We start from the raw sequence: 18,338 nt of genomic DNA, 5'->3' as shown, positions 1-18,338 counted from the left end.
TAAGAGAGGGGAAGAGGCAGAGAAAATTTTATGGTAAATATCCTCACACCTTACAAAGAGTTGTATAATAAACATTACTCCAGCTTTTCAGTAATGCAGATATATGGAGTTTTAAATAGAGATACTTTATTATACCATCTGAAATATTGTGCCAGGTAACAGTACCACCCTTGTTTTAAAGTAACGGAAAGCACAGAAGCTCACTCTTAAATGTGGACTTTGTGTTTTCTTAAATTTGGAGGCGTTGCTATCTGGTGTCAGTTTTACTGAAATTAAACCTTTTGATTATGCTTATGGATTCAGACAAACAAGTGGATTTTTCCCCATTATGATTAGCAAGTATTCATAGAGTCATAAAATCATTGAATGGCTTAGGCTGGAAGAGACACTGGGTCATCCAGTGATCATCCATAGAAGATCATCCAGTTCCAGCCCTGTGCTGTGGGCAGGGCTGCCACCCACCAGGCTGCCCGCCCCATCCAACCTGGCCTTGAGCGCCTCCAGGGATGAGATAGTCACAGCTTCCAGTGTTAAACCCAAGTAGATCATATCTGTTGTGCCAGTGCCTCTCTGTAATACACAGGAACTCAGTAAGCATTATTTCACCTTGTCAATGTCATGCTTTCAGGACCATAAGGATTTTGAAAGATCCTATCTATCAAAGATGAAGGGTTTTATAGCATCTTCCAGTCTTTTCTGGACCTACTTGCAAGCTTTCCTTGATGTAGTTGCACCCATGGCTTTTGGGACTCTAAGGTAATTCTGGAATTCAAAACTGCACGTGTCCTTGTCACCAGGATCTGTTATGCTCTGCATTAAGAGAAACATGTATTTCCCTCAGTCTCCTGAGTCAGTCTGCAGCTTGTGGAGACCTGTACGGCCAAACAGATGCTTCCTTGTGTTGACAGTAATGAGCCCAAAGCTTCAGGGGAAGCTACATGGCAGTGGAAAGGCTTTTCCCAGGAAAGCTGCAGTGTATGATGCTTATTAGCCATCCCTGTGTGAAGACTCATAGGAGGCTCTCCATTTTTTCCTATCCTGACATAATAAGGCAAAGGGACCACCTGTTTCTGATGGCCACAGGAGTATCCAGAAAAAATAAGCTGAATAAATAGGCAGACCTCATGCTGCACATTTGCAAGGGAGGATGTGAAACATTCAAAATTTACAAGTGTCTCCTAAACTGAAGGATGCAAGTTTTGTGCAGTGTTACAGGTTTATAGGAAAATGAGAAAAGAGTTTCCTCTTTGTGCAAATATGACATTCCTTAAAATGGGAGCAGTGGAAAAAGAAATACTTAAGTTCTGTTCTCCAGAAGGAGAAATGGGATGATGTGGGGAAGTATTAGGTATCATAGAGTAGCTGAATATAATGTATAAATTGCATAAAATTAATTCAAGACCAAAATGTCTCAAATCCGGATAAAGTTCGATTCTGAACTTGGTAGATCTAGCTTGTATCTGAAACTAACACTGCTGAAATTATGACAGTTGATTGACATTTTCGCATTTCTGTGGATTAAATTAACCTTTATGCATTCACAAGACAGAAGAGAAGTTAATCTGAGTATGTGCAGTATAATAACTTTGAATCATTTTTGCAGTGAAAACTGGCTAGATTCACAGAATCACAGAGTCACAGAACTGTAGGGGTTGGAAGGGACCTCTAGAGATCATGGAGTCCAACTCCCTGCCAAAGCAGCTCCCTAGCCCAGGTTGCACAGGTAGGCGTCCAGGTGGGTCTGGAGCATCTCCAGAGAAGGAGACTCCACCCCCTCTCTGTGCAGCTGTGCCACTGCTCTGTCACTGCACTGTGAAGAGGTTCTCACGCACATTTGTGAGGAACTTCCTATGCTTCAGTTTGTGGCCATTTCCTCTCGTCCAATCAAAATACACTGCTGATTCAGTTTTCCTTTTAGTGAATCATGGATTCACTAAATTGGATTTGAGAAATAAAGGATCATAACAGTTAAGTCATGAATGTTCAACCTTTGGGCTTGCCTGGGCCACACTGAGCTAAGAGGAATTGCCTAGGGCCACATATATAACTGTCACTTCAAAAGTAATGCCTCCTAATTGTTTCCAGGGAAACAACAACGTATTCTGAGAGCATAATAACACTGTTTGATAGAGCAAATTCTCAGCTGCAGAACACTATTTTTTCACATAGTGACCACCGTTAGCAATGCATTTTTGTCAGCAGTAAACAGGAGTCTGCTGCACTTGTAAAAATCTATGCCAATGGAGGTGACCTACTGTTTGCTGTCACCACTACTGAAACATACTGCTGACTGCTTCACTGTGCTCACCATCCACTGTTCGGTCTCCACTGACATTCAGCAAGCACTGATGAATGTCAGTGGGGGCTAGGGCAGAGCCCCCACCATGGTGGCATGGGGCAGCCACAGCACACACTGAGCTGGGCTGCATGCAGCGCATGGACCAAGCCGCCTAAGTTAAGGCATCTGTAATTTAGTTATCTGACTAAGTTGTTCACTGAGTCACTGAAACAGATCCCTCCAGTGACTAATACGCCTTAAGAGAGATTTCATTATACCATGATGAGATGTGACCGCGATGATACATCTCTTCATTGCATTAATTAAAAGTTTGAGGGAATTCCCTGTGATAAATCTAGAGTTGTAGGTGGTCATGTAGCAACAACCAAGATGACCTCACCGTGTTATGGTTGCATTAGATGCTTTGTTTTATTGTCATTAAGATACATAAGCAATTAATAACTTTTCCTTTACAAATTTGCCTGTCAGTCTGTCAGAAAGCAGGGTCTTAAGACTTACACAGTGATCCTCTAGTTCTCATCCTCCTTACACTAAGTTTTTCTTCTGTGTTGAATGGAGGAATATTTATTAAAACTTTCTGCTTTACATTTTATTGAGAAATTCTCCATTAGGGATGCTTGGATTTTGACACAGTGTCAATCATCCTTTTGCTTTCCTCATCTTGTATGTCCCAGTACCCAAATGTCTGACAATGTACAGCTGTATATTGATATAGGAAGGGTGGAGTCACTGTTCCCAAATGGTGTTACTTAGAGGTTTTTTTCTTACGTGTTGCACAACTGAAACTTACAGTGGGATTTGAAAGTATCTAAAAGATCAAAACATGTTTGTAGATACTTCAAGGATATATCTATATGTTGCCTAGGATCTTGCATGTATTCAGGCAGGAGTCTGAAAAATAATACCTACTTTAAGCCTTGCTTAGCAAATAAGTTAGGGTAGGTTATGTTTTTAGCAACAGATGGTGATAAACAGTGATATTAATTACTACTCAGTCTCTTTCCTTGACTTGCAGTCTGATTGGAGTCAAGCAAAATCCCCTGTTTTTCAGTTTGTTTCTGCATAAGGTGATGTTTTGTCAGCATGTAAGGAATTAGGTAATACATAAATAAAAAGTATTGTCAGAGTTAGTGAGGGAAGGTATGAATTCATGAAAAAGCCTCCATCTCAAAGAATCAAAGTCTGTGGATGTTTGAATCTGTGGTTTTTACTTGTCTACAGAAAGATCCACTTGCAAAATTTACATTCATTTTTGGTTTTGGATTTCGAACAACTCCAAGGCTTTCAGGTAGGGCCCTTCTCCAGGGAAAATAAAATTTAACCACAGCCACCAACCCAAAACTGAACCATCAAGTAACCTGAATCCAAATGAATGAGGTTAAAAAAAAGTTTGGTTAACTGTCTTTTTTTGTTGCCTTTGGCTAGAAAAGGAAGTGGGAGTGAGAGATGCCTTTTTAAATATTTCTGACCTGGGTTAAATTAGGACACTAGAAGTCTTGTGAGGAAGTTTGAAGGACTGATTGGATTACTCGGATCCCAACCCAGCCTGTGGAGATGAGGCCAAAGTTCCAGATGGTTATTAAATTAGAAAGGGAGAGATCTCATGAGGTCTGCATCTTTTCTACATAATACCTCCCTTAGTCCTCATGGATAAACATGTCCAAAAGATAGTCATCAACTGTGAAGGCACACAGACTTCTTAATCAGGTTAAGAAGAGTCTTGTTTGAATGACAAGAATATTTCCAGTGCTGAAGTCAGCCTATGGCCTTGCTTTCATTTTTCCTATTCAAGAAAGAGGAACTAAGTTTCTCTTAAACAGTGTCACAGCACAGAGATTGTTCTGTTTTCTAGAAACGCTTCACACTGTACTCAAAAAATTCACTGTCACTGGAATTTATCCTGGTCTGTCCTTGTTTTCCTCTACTTCTTCAATCAAACAACAGAAAGCTTTGTTTGTTCGGGGTGGATTTTTTTGTGTTCCCTGTCAATGTTTGTTTTTGAAAGTTCTTAACTTGTTATTAAAATTTGCAGATATTAACAAGGTAGAGTGGAAATTATGTTCTACTTCCTGCTGCTCATAATCCTTGTTTAGCTTTTGCTTTTCATTTGTAGAAAATGAAAGCCAGAATGTAAAACTGGCTGGTGTGTGTGTTTTCAAATGCTAACAAAATGCAGTAGTTGGGGCTATGGTTGCTTCAAGAAAAATAGCTATGCTGCAAACACACAGTCTTAGTAGACGTTTGTGTGATTATGCAGGTTTCTACCATTTTTAATACAGATTCAGGATTCAGTTCAACTGAGAATGTCCCTTTAAAAGCTTCCAAATTATGCGTGACCCAGTCTGCTACCCCACCTTCTTTTCCCTGATTAGAAAAGGGAAAGGGTGTACTGAAGATAACACTGAGGATACTTTCCAAATGTCCAGAGGAAAAGAGAACAAGGAGAAAGGATCATTAAGATGATAAATGAAAGTTGGGTTTACTGTTGCTACAGGTTATGTTACTTTTTTAAAGGGGGGAATGGAGGGGGGAGGGGATGTACCATTTCCTGTTAGAGAAACTATAATCAGCTATAAAACATTTGCAGTTTTAAGGGGGGGGGAAAGGGTTCTGAATGTGTTCCTGTACCAAGACTGAAGTGGCAGAATGAAAGTTCATATTGAAACGATAACAGCTTTGTGGTGAAACAGAACACAACATGCTGCTTCCTGAGGGCATGTAGGAGGCTTAATAAGAGATACCAAGATGGTTGTTTGCATAATGATGATGGATGACCCAATAAAGAGTGTAAAATGTAGAGTAAATCAAATCTAAATTCATCTGAAATTTGGATATAATCTGTTCCTCCTCCTGTCGTTAACACTAATATTCAATTACTTTTTTGCCTTCTGCAACCCTAGCTCTTTCAGAATCCAAATTAATATGCTTTGGGGTGGTAGGAAAGCTGTACAACAGGTGTTCTTCAAGATGCCAGTAATTGTGCAGGAACTTGGATTTGGAAAGTGGCCTGTTACAAGCCACTGTCACCTGAAGTTTGAAGCTTAGGGAGAAGGAAACCCCATAGCAGCATGACCTAGAAAACTGGTGTTCTGGAACCTTTCACATTTCATTAATTGTATTAGCCAAAGAAGCATACAAGCACCTCTTCTGTAAAAATAATAATAATAATAATAAAAGGCACTGCATTTATTTCATGCAGTTATGCAGGAAGTTGAAGAATTTAATCTTAACTCAAAATTCTAAAGGGTTTTTGTTCCTGCTGAGGTTTGGCTTTTCTCTGATGTGTTTGGAGTGCTACTGTCTTTCTCATAGCCTCTTCCTGATTGGAAGGCTATGCTTACCCATTCAAAGGAAAATAGTACTGTTGTAACCTGTATGAACAGTGGTAGCTAACAGAAAGCACTTGACCTCTAAAACTGAGTTTATCGAAAGTCAAGGAGCAAAGAACACAATTTGCTTATACTTGCTTACTGATATTTTGTGTATTTATTTCTTACAAGGCAGTGAATGAAATAAATAATTTTTACTTGATCATTTACACACTTATGTTTAGGTATTTTGAATATTAGTATTATTAACAATTATATTACAAAAGTAAAAAAAAAAGCTTGGGCAGTATGCTTAAAACAAAGTATTACAAATAGTAATCCTGCCCCTAAAGTCTCATTGTTACTTAGCTTCAGTGTCATTTAAAATACATTAGAGCAGCAAGTGAAAACAGAACGTGTATAAAAACTTTCTGGATTCCTCTGTAGGTTGAAGTCGTCTCATAAGGATTTCTAGATTTACAAGATTTCAGTACAACACATTGTAATCTGTAGAAAGTAGATAGAGTAAGGTGTTCATCTCTGTCTTCTTAGACAGAAGACATCTGTCGTCCTGGTGACCAACCAAGGTTCAAAAGTACAGCTGAGATGTTTATCTGAGCCTCTTGGTCCTTCTACACCAGCCTGAGAGCCTTCAATCAACAGTTCTCCTTTGTAGGTTTATTTTGCCTCATGTGTTTTCCTATCTTCAAAGCTGTAGTTTCTTTTCTGGAGGGCTTTTGGACTGTAACATGCAGGGTAATGGAAAAGTACCTGTACTACTTCTAGTTTTCCAATGTCTGCTCTGAATTTCAAATTTGAAACATAAATTTGGGAATGAATTTTTACTTTAACTATGCCAGTTCGCTATCCTTACTCACACTTCTGTTGTCTTTTTTGATTGATGTAAAAAAAAAATCCCTTATCTAAGTGAGTCACGGAGAAGACACAATATTTTTTTCTATCGTCAGTGCTATGTGCTCATCTTTGCAAGAAAAAATTAGTAGCCATTTCATGCACTGAGTTTGTCTTCCCCTACTTCTTCAATCAAACAACAGAAAGCTTTGTTCGTTCGGGGTGGATTTTTTTTGTTTCCTGTTAATGTTTGTTTCTGAAAGTTCTTCAGTAGATGTAACCTAAATGCTGTCATGATTTGACCAAAAAAACCCCAACCAAATAAACAATGGACAAATACAAACTATTCCTTGTAAGTCAATTAAATGAATGTATCTTGAGCTCTCAATAAAAGCATTCTAGTCAGCTATCAAAGCAGGAAATTATCTCTGGTATTATGGAGGCTAATTGCTTTCCAGGGTCCTCTCTGTCAAGTGATCTGGGAAATAAATTGACATTCTGATTCTCTCACTTTATCCTTCAGATATTTCAGCACTTCTGCATCAATCCTGCCTGATTCTTCAGGAATATTGTTGAAGAGCAGTGGATAGGTACTCAGTATCTTTACACCCTTAGAATAGGGGTAGGGTACTGTAAATTGTATGTGTCAAAAGCAGATGTTTAAACCTGATTTGTGTACGCTCTTTTTATTTTCCATCCTTTTAGAAAGAAAAGGGAAAAAAAAATTCTGCTTCTGAATCAGTGGGCTTTTGAAAATTAATAAGCCTGTTGTTGCCCATTCATATTGCTGAGTGACCTGCTTTTGTTGTGCACTGAGCTGCAATAAAATAAGAAAGGAGATGCTGTGAAGGAAAACTCAGGCATTATTTGAATGCGTTAACCAAGTTTGTTTACTTGAAAAGAACAATAACAATGTAATGAATGTCTGGTGTAGTGTTAAGTACATCCTTGTCCAAATTTGATTTATGTGATTGTTCCTGGATGTTAACTCAACCATTGTTAACATAACCTCTGTAATTTTTATGTTCACACTGCCTGCGGGCACACTCCTGCTCAGCAAAGAAATCTGAAAGAAAACTCATAGCAGCTCCTAGTGCAGGAAATCTCTTTCCCTGAAATAACAGAGGTTGGGCTGTAGTGTGGTATAGGTCGTGTTAAGGCGACCAGATCTGTGTAACTGGAGGAGCTCTGTTAGCAGAAAAGCAACCACTATGGCTTGTTAACCTCTTGAGGGCTACATGCAACATGCAGCATCCAGAAATTGTCTATGATCTAATAACACGTATACACGATGTGGAAATCAAGTGTCCTCATGAAGAGTATATCTCTTTTTGCTGCCTGCTAAAACACGTTGAGAGATGCACTGTGAGCTCAGGTGAGCTGTTTTTGAATATAAATGTTAAGCTTTGTGAGGAAAGCTTATATGGATGCTCCTGCAAGTTTGTAGGCATGTTACTACAGTCCCTGCAATATTTTTTTTCCGTACACAAAAATGGGGTTCTCCAACCTCTGTGCTAGGCAGTAGCTCCACAATATAAGAGAATGCATGTCTCTGAGTGAGACATGCTATGCTGTTTTAGGTAAATGAAGCAGTCAGAAGTTGCCACAGTGATTAAACAGTTCTCAAGGGAAGCTTTATGGGTATAAACAAAATATATTCTTGCTCATCTTTCATGTTAATTTCAAAATTGCATGTAGTTACTAAATCCTTCCCACACGAGTCTTACAGCTTTTTCTCTTAGGCAGATATTGTAGCATACATTTTAGTACTTGAATTCCACAATTAAAGTTTTGGTGTCTAGAAAGATATTTTTGATTCATTTACTTGTAATTCATTTTACTCTAACTAAAAATGTCAGTAACTTCTTACAGTTTAAAGTCATCGTATGACTTACATCAGGTGTAGCCATCGAAAGTTTGTACTTAATATTTAAATTGATATTTATAATTGTCAATTAGGAGGTGGTATGTTCAGTGTTTGGTTCTGTCATTCACATAATTAACTTAATCTTAAAACTGTCTTGCTTTTTGTGTCAGCTGGTGGATTCCATGCACCAGGAATGGCTCTGTGCTATTGGGAGATTCTGGCCTGGTTGTTGAGCTAAGGGGAAAATTTTAGCATTTGCTCTGTGAGCTGCTTTGGTTTTGGGTCTTTTTGATCCTTTTTCTTTCTGTTTCACATGGTTGTGTTTTTAACACTGATGTGAGGAGGGGAAAGAGCAAATGTTGATGAGACGGTAATAGTTGAGTTTTTGCTGTGCTTGGAAATGAAGCATGTTGCTGAGGACAGCACAGTAACCCAGTAAAGGCTATAGGAATCATTTGACAAGTTCTGTAACTCGTAGACAAGATACTTATTACTGGAATGACTTAAAGGATATGGTTTTAACATATCTTTTAAGACAGCATCCAAAGTTTGTGTATTGATAGACTGAAATGCAGAATTTGGACTCTTCTGTCAAGAGCCCAGTTTGAAAATACACCCCCTGGCATACTTGATTGGTACTATGAATTCTTTCTCATAAAACCAGACATTAACAGATTATTGTGGGTGGGTTTTTTTTGCATTATATGTTGTATGTAATGTAATGTTCATCTGAATCAGTGGGTTCTGTTTCAGAGGTGCTGTCTGCTGGCAGTCCATGGATTGCATTTCAGTTGAGACCCGCAGCAAGTCTGTGGAGCAGACAAAGTGTCAGTAATAAATTTGATGATTCAATATGGAAAACTTTTCACAGTACGAAATGTTTTATTTCTTCCTGATGTGTGAGTGTTTTGGTAGTATTGTCTTGTGCTACTGAAACAGCCTGTTAATCCAAAGGATAGAAGACCTAGTTCTTTAGATCTGCTTGCTGGGACTGCCCAGCTCTTCACCTCTAGGATCATCTGTCTGTAGGAACTCCACATTTGAGTTTTAAACAGTGACAGGTGTGGGGCAATGATAGAATTAGGGAAATTAGGAAGTCAAGAAACAGCCAGCGCAATTTTTTTTAATGAATTAATTTTATGAGTGTTTTGGTACCTAGGAAATAAAAGTCAATGGTAGCAACTTCTTAGAAGCACTAAGTGAAAGAAAATGTGAAGACAGGCCTGCTCATCCTTTCACATGTAGCTGTCCCTGGATAACTGCTGGAACCTGTATATGTTAATTACCCTTTCAATAGGCCGTGAAGTTGTTTCAGCATTTAAAAAGCGTGACAATTCAGGGAGGTACTGGCACATCACACCTGAAAATCTAACCTCCAGGCTGGTACAGTAGTGACATTGTTGCTGTTAGTATTCCTGCTTTTCTAAGTTGCAATAAGGTTATTTTGTGCTTTTTTGTTATTGAAACTAAGTGGGGTATTTGGGCTGTCCACGGCATGTCTGTGACTTACAAGTCTAAGAAAATACCTAAGCTATTTTAAGTATTTGGTGGTTACTGACTTTGTGTCACTCCATAGCTGTGATGTTCGAGAACTGTTGGATTACACAAGGAAGAAATTTGCTACAGACAGTGCTCACCTCATCTGCTCTTGCAGAAATTCAAATGCTGAAACATCTAAAGTTAAAAACAAAAACAAACAAACAAAAAACCCTAATGACTTGTCAGAAAATAAAACCTCTCAGAACAATAAAACACATAAAAACAATATCCAAATAGTATTTTAATGTTACAGCAGAACAAATTTTCAGTAGTTATTGCATACAATGAAGTAGCAGAATTTTTAGTCTGTGGCTGTATTTTCATGAGCTTTTTTTTAAATCTGAAATCCAGTGAATTATCTGTGGTGTCTTATCTCAACAAATCATTACTGTTTTAGAAAGGAGTGCTTAACCTTTGATTTCTTGTAAGGTTCCTCCAATCAACAAATCTGTGTATCTTACTACCTTCTAACAACTGCCTCTTTTTCCAAAACTTAGACCAGACTGCAAAATGCAAACATTGCAGTTGTGTGTGAGGTTCTGTTAAGAGTTCAGATGGAATGACCCAGGTCACTGCCAGCTTAAGGAAGCCTGCATATTGTTCTTATTTAACTATGAAGTAATTTAATTACTCTAAGGACAAATTTAATCATTGTGCGAGTAATTAGCTACTTTTCTTGTTTCTTTTTTTATATTGCTTTTTTGTGTGTGTGTGTGTGTGTCACATTTAGCCAGGCATGAGTATTTCCTAATACAGCCTTAAGGAATAAAATTATACTGATGCTGACTTAGAAGAGCATATTCTTCATTTATAATTTGCTTTAGTATATAGAAAGTATGATACAGTGGGACTATTAACCTACTCTTGCTGCTTTTTCTCTTTTCTGCCTTCTTCCAAAACTGCTCTCAAACCATATTTTGAGGTCTCTCTCAGTGTCACTTTTTTGTTTTTGTCACAAATTGATATTGAGAGCAGTTGCTGTACTGCAAACGCTGTGCATAAGGCCACCAGTGTCTGCTTGGAGTCTACCCAGTATAAAATATGCTGTTAACTTCTTATAAGCTCCAGCTGCAGAGAGAAGCTTCCTGTCTGTTTGCCTGCAAGGAGCTTTCAGTTTTACTACACATCACGAAACATTACTTCTATTTGTTTGCGGGGGACCACTTACACTGCTTTATCAGTCCTGTCTCATTTGCCATCTATAGCTTCATATTAACCCCTCCACAGTTACGTGATACATTACACCCCTGGTAATTCAGCCTGGATCACATTAAAGTCTGCAGCAGCATCTTGAACTCATACCTTCCAAGCCCTGTATTACTAGTCTGCTTACTGGGATGTATTTCCTTTCTAAATTGAACAAATGTATTGTGCTGAAGTAAATGAGTTTGAATGCTTCCCCCTCATGAGGACTTGCAAGAGACATGAACGTTATGACTTCTGTATCATTATAGCAAACTTTTTGCTGCATCTCTTTAGTAAATAATTGAGAATGTTGTCCTTGATCTTGGTCTTCATGGTTTCCTGACCTGATTGCTTTTTGTAGATACAACACTCTCAGGGGAAATTGGCACCAAGAAAAAGGTGAAAAGACTGTTAAGTTTTCAGAGGTATTTCCATGCATCCCGGTTACTGCGTGGAATCATACCACAAGCTTCTCTGTACCTGCTGGATGAGGACTACCTTGGGCAAGCACGGGTAAGATGGGTCTCCAGATCTCCATGCATCTTAATAATATTCCAAAGAGCATAAGTTTTGTTTCATTGCTCAGATGACAAATGTAGAAATGGTCTCAAATTGCACCAGGGTAGATTCGGGTTGGATATTAGGAAAAACTTTTCCCAAAGAGTGGTCAGGTGCTGGAATAGGTTATCCACAGAGGTGGTGGAATCACTATCCCTGGAGGTGTTCAAGAAACATTTAGATGTTGTACTGAGGGACTTGGTTCAGTGGGAAATACTGGTGGTAGATGGACAATCTTTTCCGATCTTGGTGATTCTGTCTGAATCATTCCAAACAGTCCTCCTAATATAACTAAATTTGATTCTTACACTTAGGTATTTCAAATACACCTCTCTAGTTTTCCCGAGCAAAACTTTAATCAGGTAATTGGTTCCTGCAACTTCAATATCAATTAGTAATTTCAATCTACTTTTCAATTTGACATAGCTATTTTTTGTCTTTCTGTATTTGTTTTTCTAGCATATGCTATCTAAAGTGGGAACGTGGGATTTTGACATTTTCTTGTTCGACCGCTTGACAAATGGTAAGTACTTTAAAATATATATATATATGTAGACAGAGAGAGAGATTGATCTATTTAACTTATATATGGCTATCTTAAAAATGTCTAACTAATACTTTAATAAACTTTTCCAGTTTAGATTACCAAAGAGACTCGGACACAATTAGCTCCTCTTAAAATCATATCCTTGAACTTTTCAAGCTTTTACCAGAATGTTCATAAGTATTGGAAAATGTTTAAAGTGTAGTCTTTTGTGCTAATGTAATCTGTTATGCTTGTTATACTCACTTTTTGTTTATTATGAATTACTTATTAGTTTCAAGGAAGTGTTTCAGTTTCCTTTTGTGGGAAACTGTAAAGCAACTTTAAAACAGACCTATTAGATACTTGAGTAGATAAGTTGATAAGAGGTCAATTTCTATCAATACAAAATGCCTTTAACCAAAAATACCTTTGCTTTGTGTCAACCATCTGGATAGAATTAAATAGGAGAAGTATGTAAGACAATAAAACTTTGTGAAACTGGAGCGTGTCCAGAGAAGGGCAGCAAAGCTGGTGAGGAATCTGTAGCGCAAGCCTTGTGAGGAGCAGCTGAGGGAACTGTGGTTGTTCAGTCTGGAGAAGGCTCAGGGGAGACCTTATTGCCCTCTACAACAACCTGAAAGGAGATTGTAACGAGGTGGAGGTCAGCCTCTTCTCCCATGTAACTAGTGGTAGGACGAGAGGGAATGGTGTCAAGCTGTATTACGGGAGATTCAGGCTGGATGTTAGGAAATACTACTTCTTCAAAATGGTCAGGCACTGAAACAGGCTGCCCAGGGAGGTGGTGAAGTCACTGTGCCTGGACGTGTTCATGGATCAAGGAGATGTGGCACTAAAGGACATGATCTATTAGATAATATTGATAGTAGGCAGACGATTGGACTGAACAATCTTAGACATCTTTTCTAACCTTAATGATTCTATGATTCTAAATATGTGCCTATAATAGCACACACCAAGTTATATCTGGGTTGAGCAGCTGCTGAAGAGGTCATAAGCACACCTTTGGCCTTTCTGTATTGCTAGTAGGAATGAGATCCCCCTGTTCCTCGCTCCCAGTGTAATTAAATTTGGCTATGGCAGAAAGTGTAGAAAAGTTGGTTTGGAGGGTGACTTGACTGAGCAACTGGCAGGGAAGAGTGGAAAGGAATGCAAATGGCAAGGGAAGTGAAAGCATATTTCTTCCAAATCACCTTTCTATGCCTGTGGTCAGTAGCCAAGTCAGTTTCCATGTCCATATGTTTATTTTCTTTCCTGAGTTACATTAAATGAGAAAAGACTCCCTTCAGACATTGTTTATATTTTGTATGGGTTGGTTTGTTAGGTGGGTTTTTTTCTGACTTTTCTGGAAACATCAGTATTGAATTATGCAGTGCAAACTTTTCTAAACACTGTGTGTATGTGTAATTGATCATATAATATAGTTGATATATAGTTGATAGTTTGGCTCAATTTTGTCAGAGTTTCTGGTATGAAATTCACAGTGAGACCAACATTACCAAGTGGGACTTGAGATCATAAATCTGTAACTCATTTTCCTGTCTGCATCACTGTGAGATGCACTTGTAGCTAAGCTTGTAGCATGTAGCTATGTCTACATGCTACATACTTATAGCATATAGATTATGTACATGTTTCATAGACAAATATAAAATCAAAAGCTTCAATTACAAGCTACAGAATTCTCATTAAGTAATCAATCTGTACATTTTGGCGAGCCAAAGTGGCAGAAAAGCCATTTGCTCTTTCTGTCATTTCTGGAGTAAACTTGGATTACAAAGATGGTGTGGTTTACAAACAACCCCGTCAGTTTTCCAGTTGATCAGTTGGTGTTCTATGTCAAACTGAAATAGCAGACACATTGGGACACCAGAATAGCATTCCACTGACACAGACATATTGTCAAGTCTTGGTTGTGTAAGAGAATAATATGTATCAGTTATTTTTTAGCATATGAGTATCATCTAAGCCAATGTATTGGGAACTAAGGTGATAGGAACTGGCTAACAGGAAACTACTGATATTTTTAGTCTTGTTTGGTTGATAACTACATGTTAAAGCAATCTGAGGGTTGTTCCTCTCTGCTTTTAGGAAACAGTCTTGTAACGCTGCTCTGCCACCTCTTCAATGTGCATGGACTTATTCACCATTTCCAGCTAGATATGGTTACATTACATAGGTTTTTAGGTAAGTACTCACCTTCAAATCATTGTTAAATGCAGAATACAGCTTAAACAGGGCCTCAAAAAAGGCATTGGCTTGTTCTGCATGTCTGTAAAATCACAATTTCATTGCAATTACTTTGAATATTTCTGTGATATCTACTAGGATACAATTTACAGGCAGTAGGGGACCCAATTCAGTACCTGTTAAGTCAGTTGAGTGTTTTAAAAGGCTCTGTATTGAACTTAAGCATCCCAGTACCACAGTTGCACTGATGATTTAGAAAAATATATGTCATGCAGAGATGTGGCAGGCAGAGGAGGCCCACACAAGCAGGCATGCATTGCAAGACCTACCCATGCACAATACAATTGTGGTACAGCAACATTATTTCACTAATAGACCACTGAGACCCAGGGTAGTTAAAAGCTTATGTGCAAAATTTAACAAATTATATCAAGCTGTCTACACTGAACAGTGTTGATGAAAGCCCCTGCTGCTGTTACTGCCAACAGAAATATTAGCCCCATGCGGTCTGCGAACCAGAAGAAGAAATTGGCCAAAATCAATTGCTTTCTGCTTCATGTTTTGAATGCAGCTGAATGCTGTTTTGTCAGTGTCAGACAGAGTTTCAAAGGCAGGATCTCTTCTTTAAGAAGACATTAACTGTTGTTACAGTTCTTTAACTGTTCTTTAACTGTTGTTACTTCTGGAAGACTTTCCTCTGATATGGAGACAGATCTCCCTGGCTATGCTAGCTACTGTGGCCTGACATGAGGTGAATATTCAGTTAGTGAGAGATGAAATACTGAGGTATTAAATTGCTACTGACTATAGCTTCAAATGAGCTGATACAAAGTGTAGACTGGGATTTGCTTTGGCATGGCCCATGCTGGAGACAAGCACTGTGGTAATTTTACCTGTGTGATCAATTTGATGGTGTGAAGAAGAGCATTTTGGGTGAGGGCATGCAACTTCCAACATCTGAGTTGTGTTGCCCCAAAATGGTGCAGGTATTGCTGCAAGGAGCAGGTGAACTTGAAACACAAAACCTCTTAGATGCTAGTGCAAATGAGAGTTAGCAGGGATTCACTCAGCATTCAGATGGAACTATTCCAGCTCTACAAAATAGAGCAAGAAGAACTAGTATTTTAAAATGGAAGCATGGACGTGGCTGTCACAGGAGATCTTGCTTCAAACACACAAATGCAGTATCTTTTGATTCTTTGTAGGAATGCCTTGGACTATAGTCCTCAAGCAGCAAATGGTGCCAGGGTGTCAGGGCCTCTCCTCCTGCTGCTGTAAATCAGGCTGCACTGCTGTAATGACATATTACTCCCCCATGACAGCAACCTAAATAATTACACTCCGTTGTGGATAAATTTGCCTTTCTTCCTTATTTATTTTACTCCTGAATGAGAGCCTTCACTAAGGCAAGAAAGAGTTGATTTATGAACTAGACCGAGTATCCCCATGGGCCTCACAAATCCTTTCATGCATTTTTTTTTTCTGCAAAGAGCACCAGTCACTAAGTAAGCTACAGGTATTTCAAGAAACTCCATAGGCAGCTGACTGCAAAACCTCAAATTGTATTTTAAATCCAGTTCCCCGTTGTAGCCATGGAATTCAAAGACAAAAGGATCTTTGTTTTCTGTTTTGTTTCTCAGTCATGGTTCAAGAAGATTATCACAGCCAGAACCCTTACCACAACGCTGTCCATGCTGCTGATGTCACACAAGCTATGCACTGCTATCTAAGGGAGCCCAAGGTAAGGACAGCCTTTCACATTGATGCTGCTTTCAGAGAATGCTCAAATTGTTTCCCCAGGAGTAAAAAAATAAATAAATAAAAATCCACTTCAAAAAAGCACTAGTTTTTAGATAGCAGAAAATGATTGCAAACTTGTAGTTATCTTACAGTTTCAAACAAGCTACTGAAGTCACTTCCCATCATTTAGATTATGTATCCAGGTGATGTTATATGAGCTCTGGCAAGTTCTGCTATGACAGTGTCACCAACCATCCACTTGGCATGACAGTCCTCCCAGCAGTGCCAGTAGGAAGCAGTGCCTACCCATTCCTCAGTCACTTCAGGACATCAGTCCTCGTATCACTGTTTCAACATACTAGATTTGGCAGTGAAACACCAAAAATGGCATACAGTCCCTTTGACTTGTCTTGTTGCAAGGGTATCCTCTACAAAATCCAGCAGCAGCTTCATAAATGTTGCAGTAAGCCCTCGCAAAATAAGGGCGTTAGACAATTATGATGTTGTTTAATGTGTTATTGGAAGGCACTTATATACTGTAATCATGGAGTCATAGAATGGTTTGGGTTGGAAGCAACTTTTAAGATAATCTATTTCCAACCCCCTGCTATAGATAGGGGCACCTCCCACTAGATCAGGCTGCTCACAGCCCCATCCAGCCTGGCCTTGAGTGCTTCAAGGGAGGGAACATTCACAACCTCTCTGGTCAACCTGCTTCAGTGTTTCACCACCCTCTCTGTAAAGAATATCTTCCCAATATCCAGTCTAAATATACCCTCTTCCAGTTTAAAAACATTTCCCCTTGTCCTTTGGCTACATGCCCCAATAAAAAGTCACTCCCCAGCTTTACTATAGGCCCCCTAATAATGGTGACCTCAGTATAAGAGCATAACAAATCTTTCCTGACTTGACTTAAACAAAACAAAGTTATGCTAGAATTAGCAAGTGTTCAGACCGGAATATAGAAACTGTGAGGATAGGAGCAACCCTCAGTTTTCCTTCACTTTATTCTGCAAGATCTGCATGTCTCTTGTGACAAAAAGTGCAGAGGACAGTCAGCATCCATATCTGTATACAGCTTGTTAGTTCCTCATCACAGCATGCATCTTTCATGTCATGGACTGTACACACTCATCAGGCTGGTAATGACTAACTCACTCTTGGAAAAATAAGATCCTAAGTCTTTATTATTTTTTCCAGTGGCAACAAATTTGCTTCTGTATAATAAACTGTGTAGTAGAAGAAATCTGGGTAGTTTTTCAGACTTGTATGTCTGAAGTTGGATAATTAAATAATACTCTCTCATAGCATGCCAGCATTTGAAGATAATCTAATTACCCATTTTGAAATTTCAGAAGTTTGTAAACTCTGCATTGCACAGCGTGATGCTCTTCTAGAAAAATGAAGCATGATGTGTTGTTGATGTTGCTAAATAATGAGTGAGGATACTAACACTCCAACCTGCTGGTATACATACTATTTTAAACTGAATCTTTCAGACCAAGCTCTCAAACACCCGTATAACGATCTATACATTACCATTAACAGTAAAGAGATAAGAAATACAGATTGTAGTAACATTAGCATGGTCTGATTCTTCGTAGGTATTTGTTCAGTAATCAACCTTGTAAAGGTTGTTTACAGTTTATTAGTTTTTGTTCTTGGTGTCTATGCACTCTCCTACAAAACTGAGCAGTTCCATGTAGTCAGCTGATTTGTTTGTCTGCCAAACAGGGGGATGGGACCGGGGGAAGTGTTTACTGTTTGCCTTCTTGTTGTGATTAATGTGTGATTCAGCTTGCCAACTTCCTCACCCCATCGGACATCATGCTTGGACTGCTGGCTGCTGCAGCTCACGATGTGGATCATCCAGGGGTCAACCAGCCATTTTTGATCAAAACGAAACACCACCTTGCCAGCCTGTACCAGGTAAAAACACTCACCACGTTGATAATATGTAAAATGGTGTCAGTTTGCATTTCTTTTTCTGGAGCAAGCAAGTAAACAGAAAGGATGTCTTAAATTGGCATTACGTTAAAGGAAACTTTTGCTTCACATGACTCACAGAAGATAGAGGAAACCAAAGGAAAATAGCTATTTACGCAAATATGCCTAGAGATACAAGGGAAGGACTTAAAAGGAGCCACCATAGGTCATGCCACAGTCTGTCTAGACCAGTATCTTGTTTCTGAGAGCAACCAGTAAAAGATCTCAGAGAGAAATAGAAGCCTGGGGTAAGTACAGTGTTGTCTCTCA

General features: G+C 38.8%; 1 protein-coding gene across 2 annotated transcripts in view; it reads left to right on the top strand.

The window, feature by feature from the left end:
- Positions 1-18,338, top strand: part of PDE7B (phosphodiesterase 7B) — a 164,433-nt gene that overhangs the window by 132,374 nt on the left and 13,721 nt on the right. For both annotated transcript variants that reach the window (XM_065733542.1, XM_065733552.1), the window contains 5 exons: positions 11,412-11,563; positions 12,068-12,131; positions 14,244-14,339; positions 15,983-16,083; positions 17,880-18,011. In XM_065733542.1, the coding sequence (XP_065589614.1) occupies positions 11,412-11,563; positions 12,068-12,131; positions 14,244-14,339; positions 15,983-16,083; positions 17,880-18,011 (545 nt within the window). The remainder of the gene's footprint in view (positions 1-11,411; positions 11,564-12,067; positions 12,132-14,243; positions 14,340-15,982; positions 16,084-17,879; positions 18,012-18,338) is intronic.

The sequence above is a fragment of the Cyrtonyx montezumae genome, unplaced genomic scaffold, assembly GCF_038088225.1.
Source record: "Cyrtonyx montezumae isolate F1298 unplaced genomic scaffold, pur_monq_1.0 scaffold_0, whole genome shotgun sequence".
NCBI lineage: Eukaryota > Metazoa > Chordata > Aves > Galliformes > Odontophoridae > Cyrtonyx > Cyrtonyx montezumae.
This window is presented reverse-complemented; position numbering and strand designations above follow the sequence as displayed.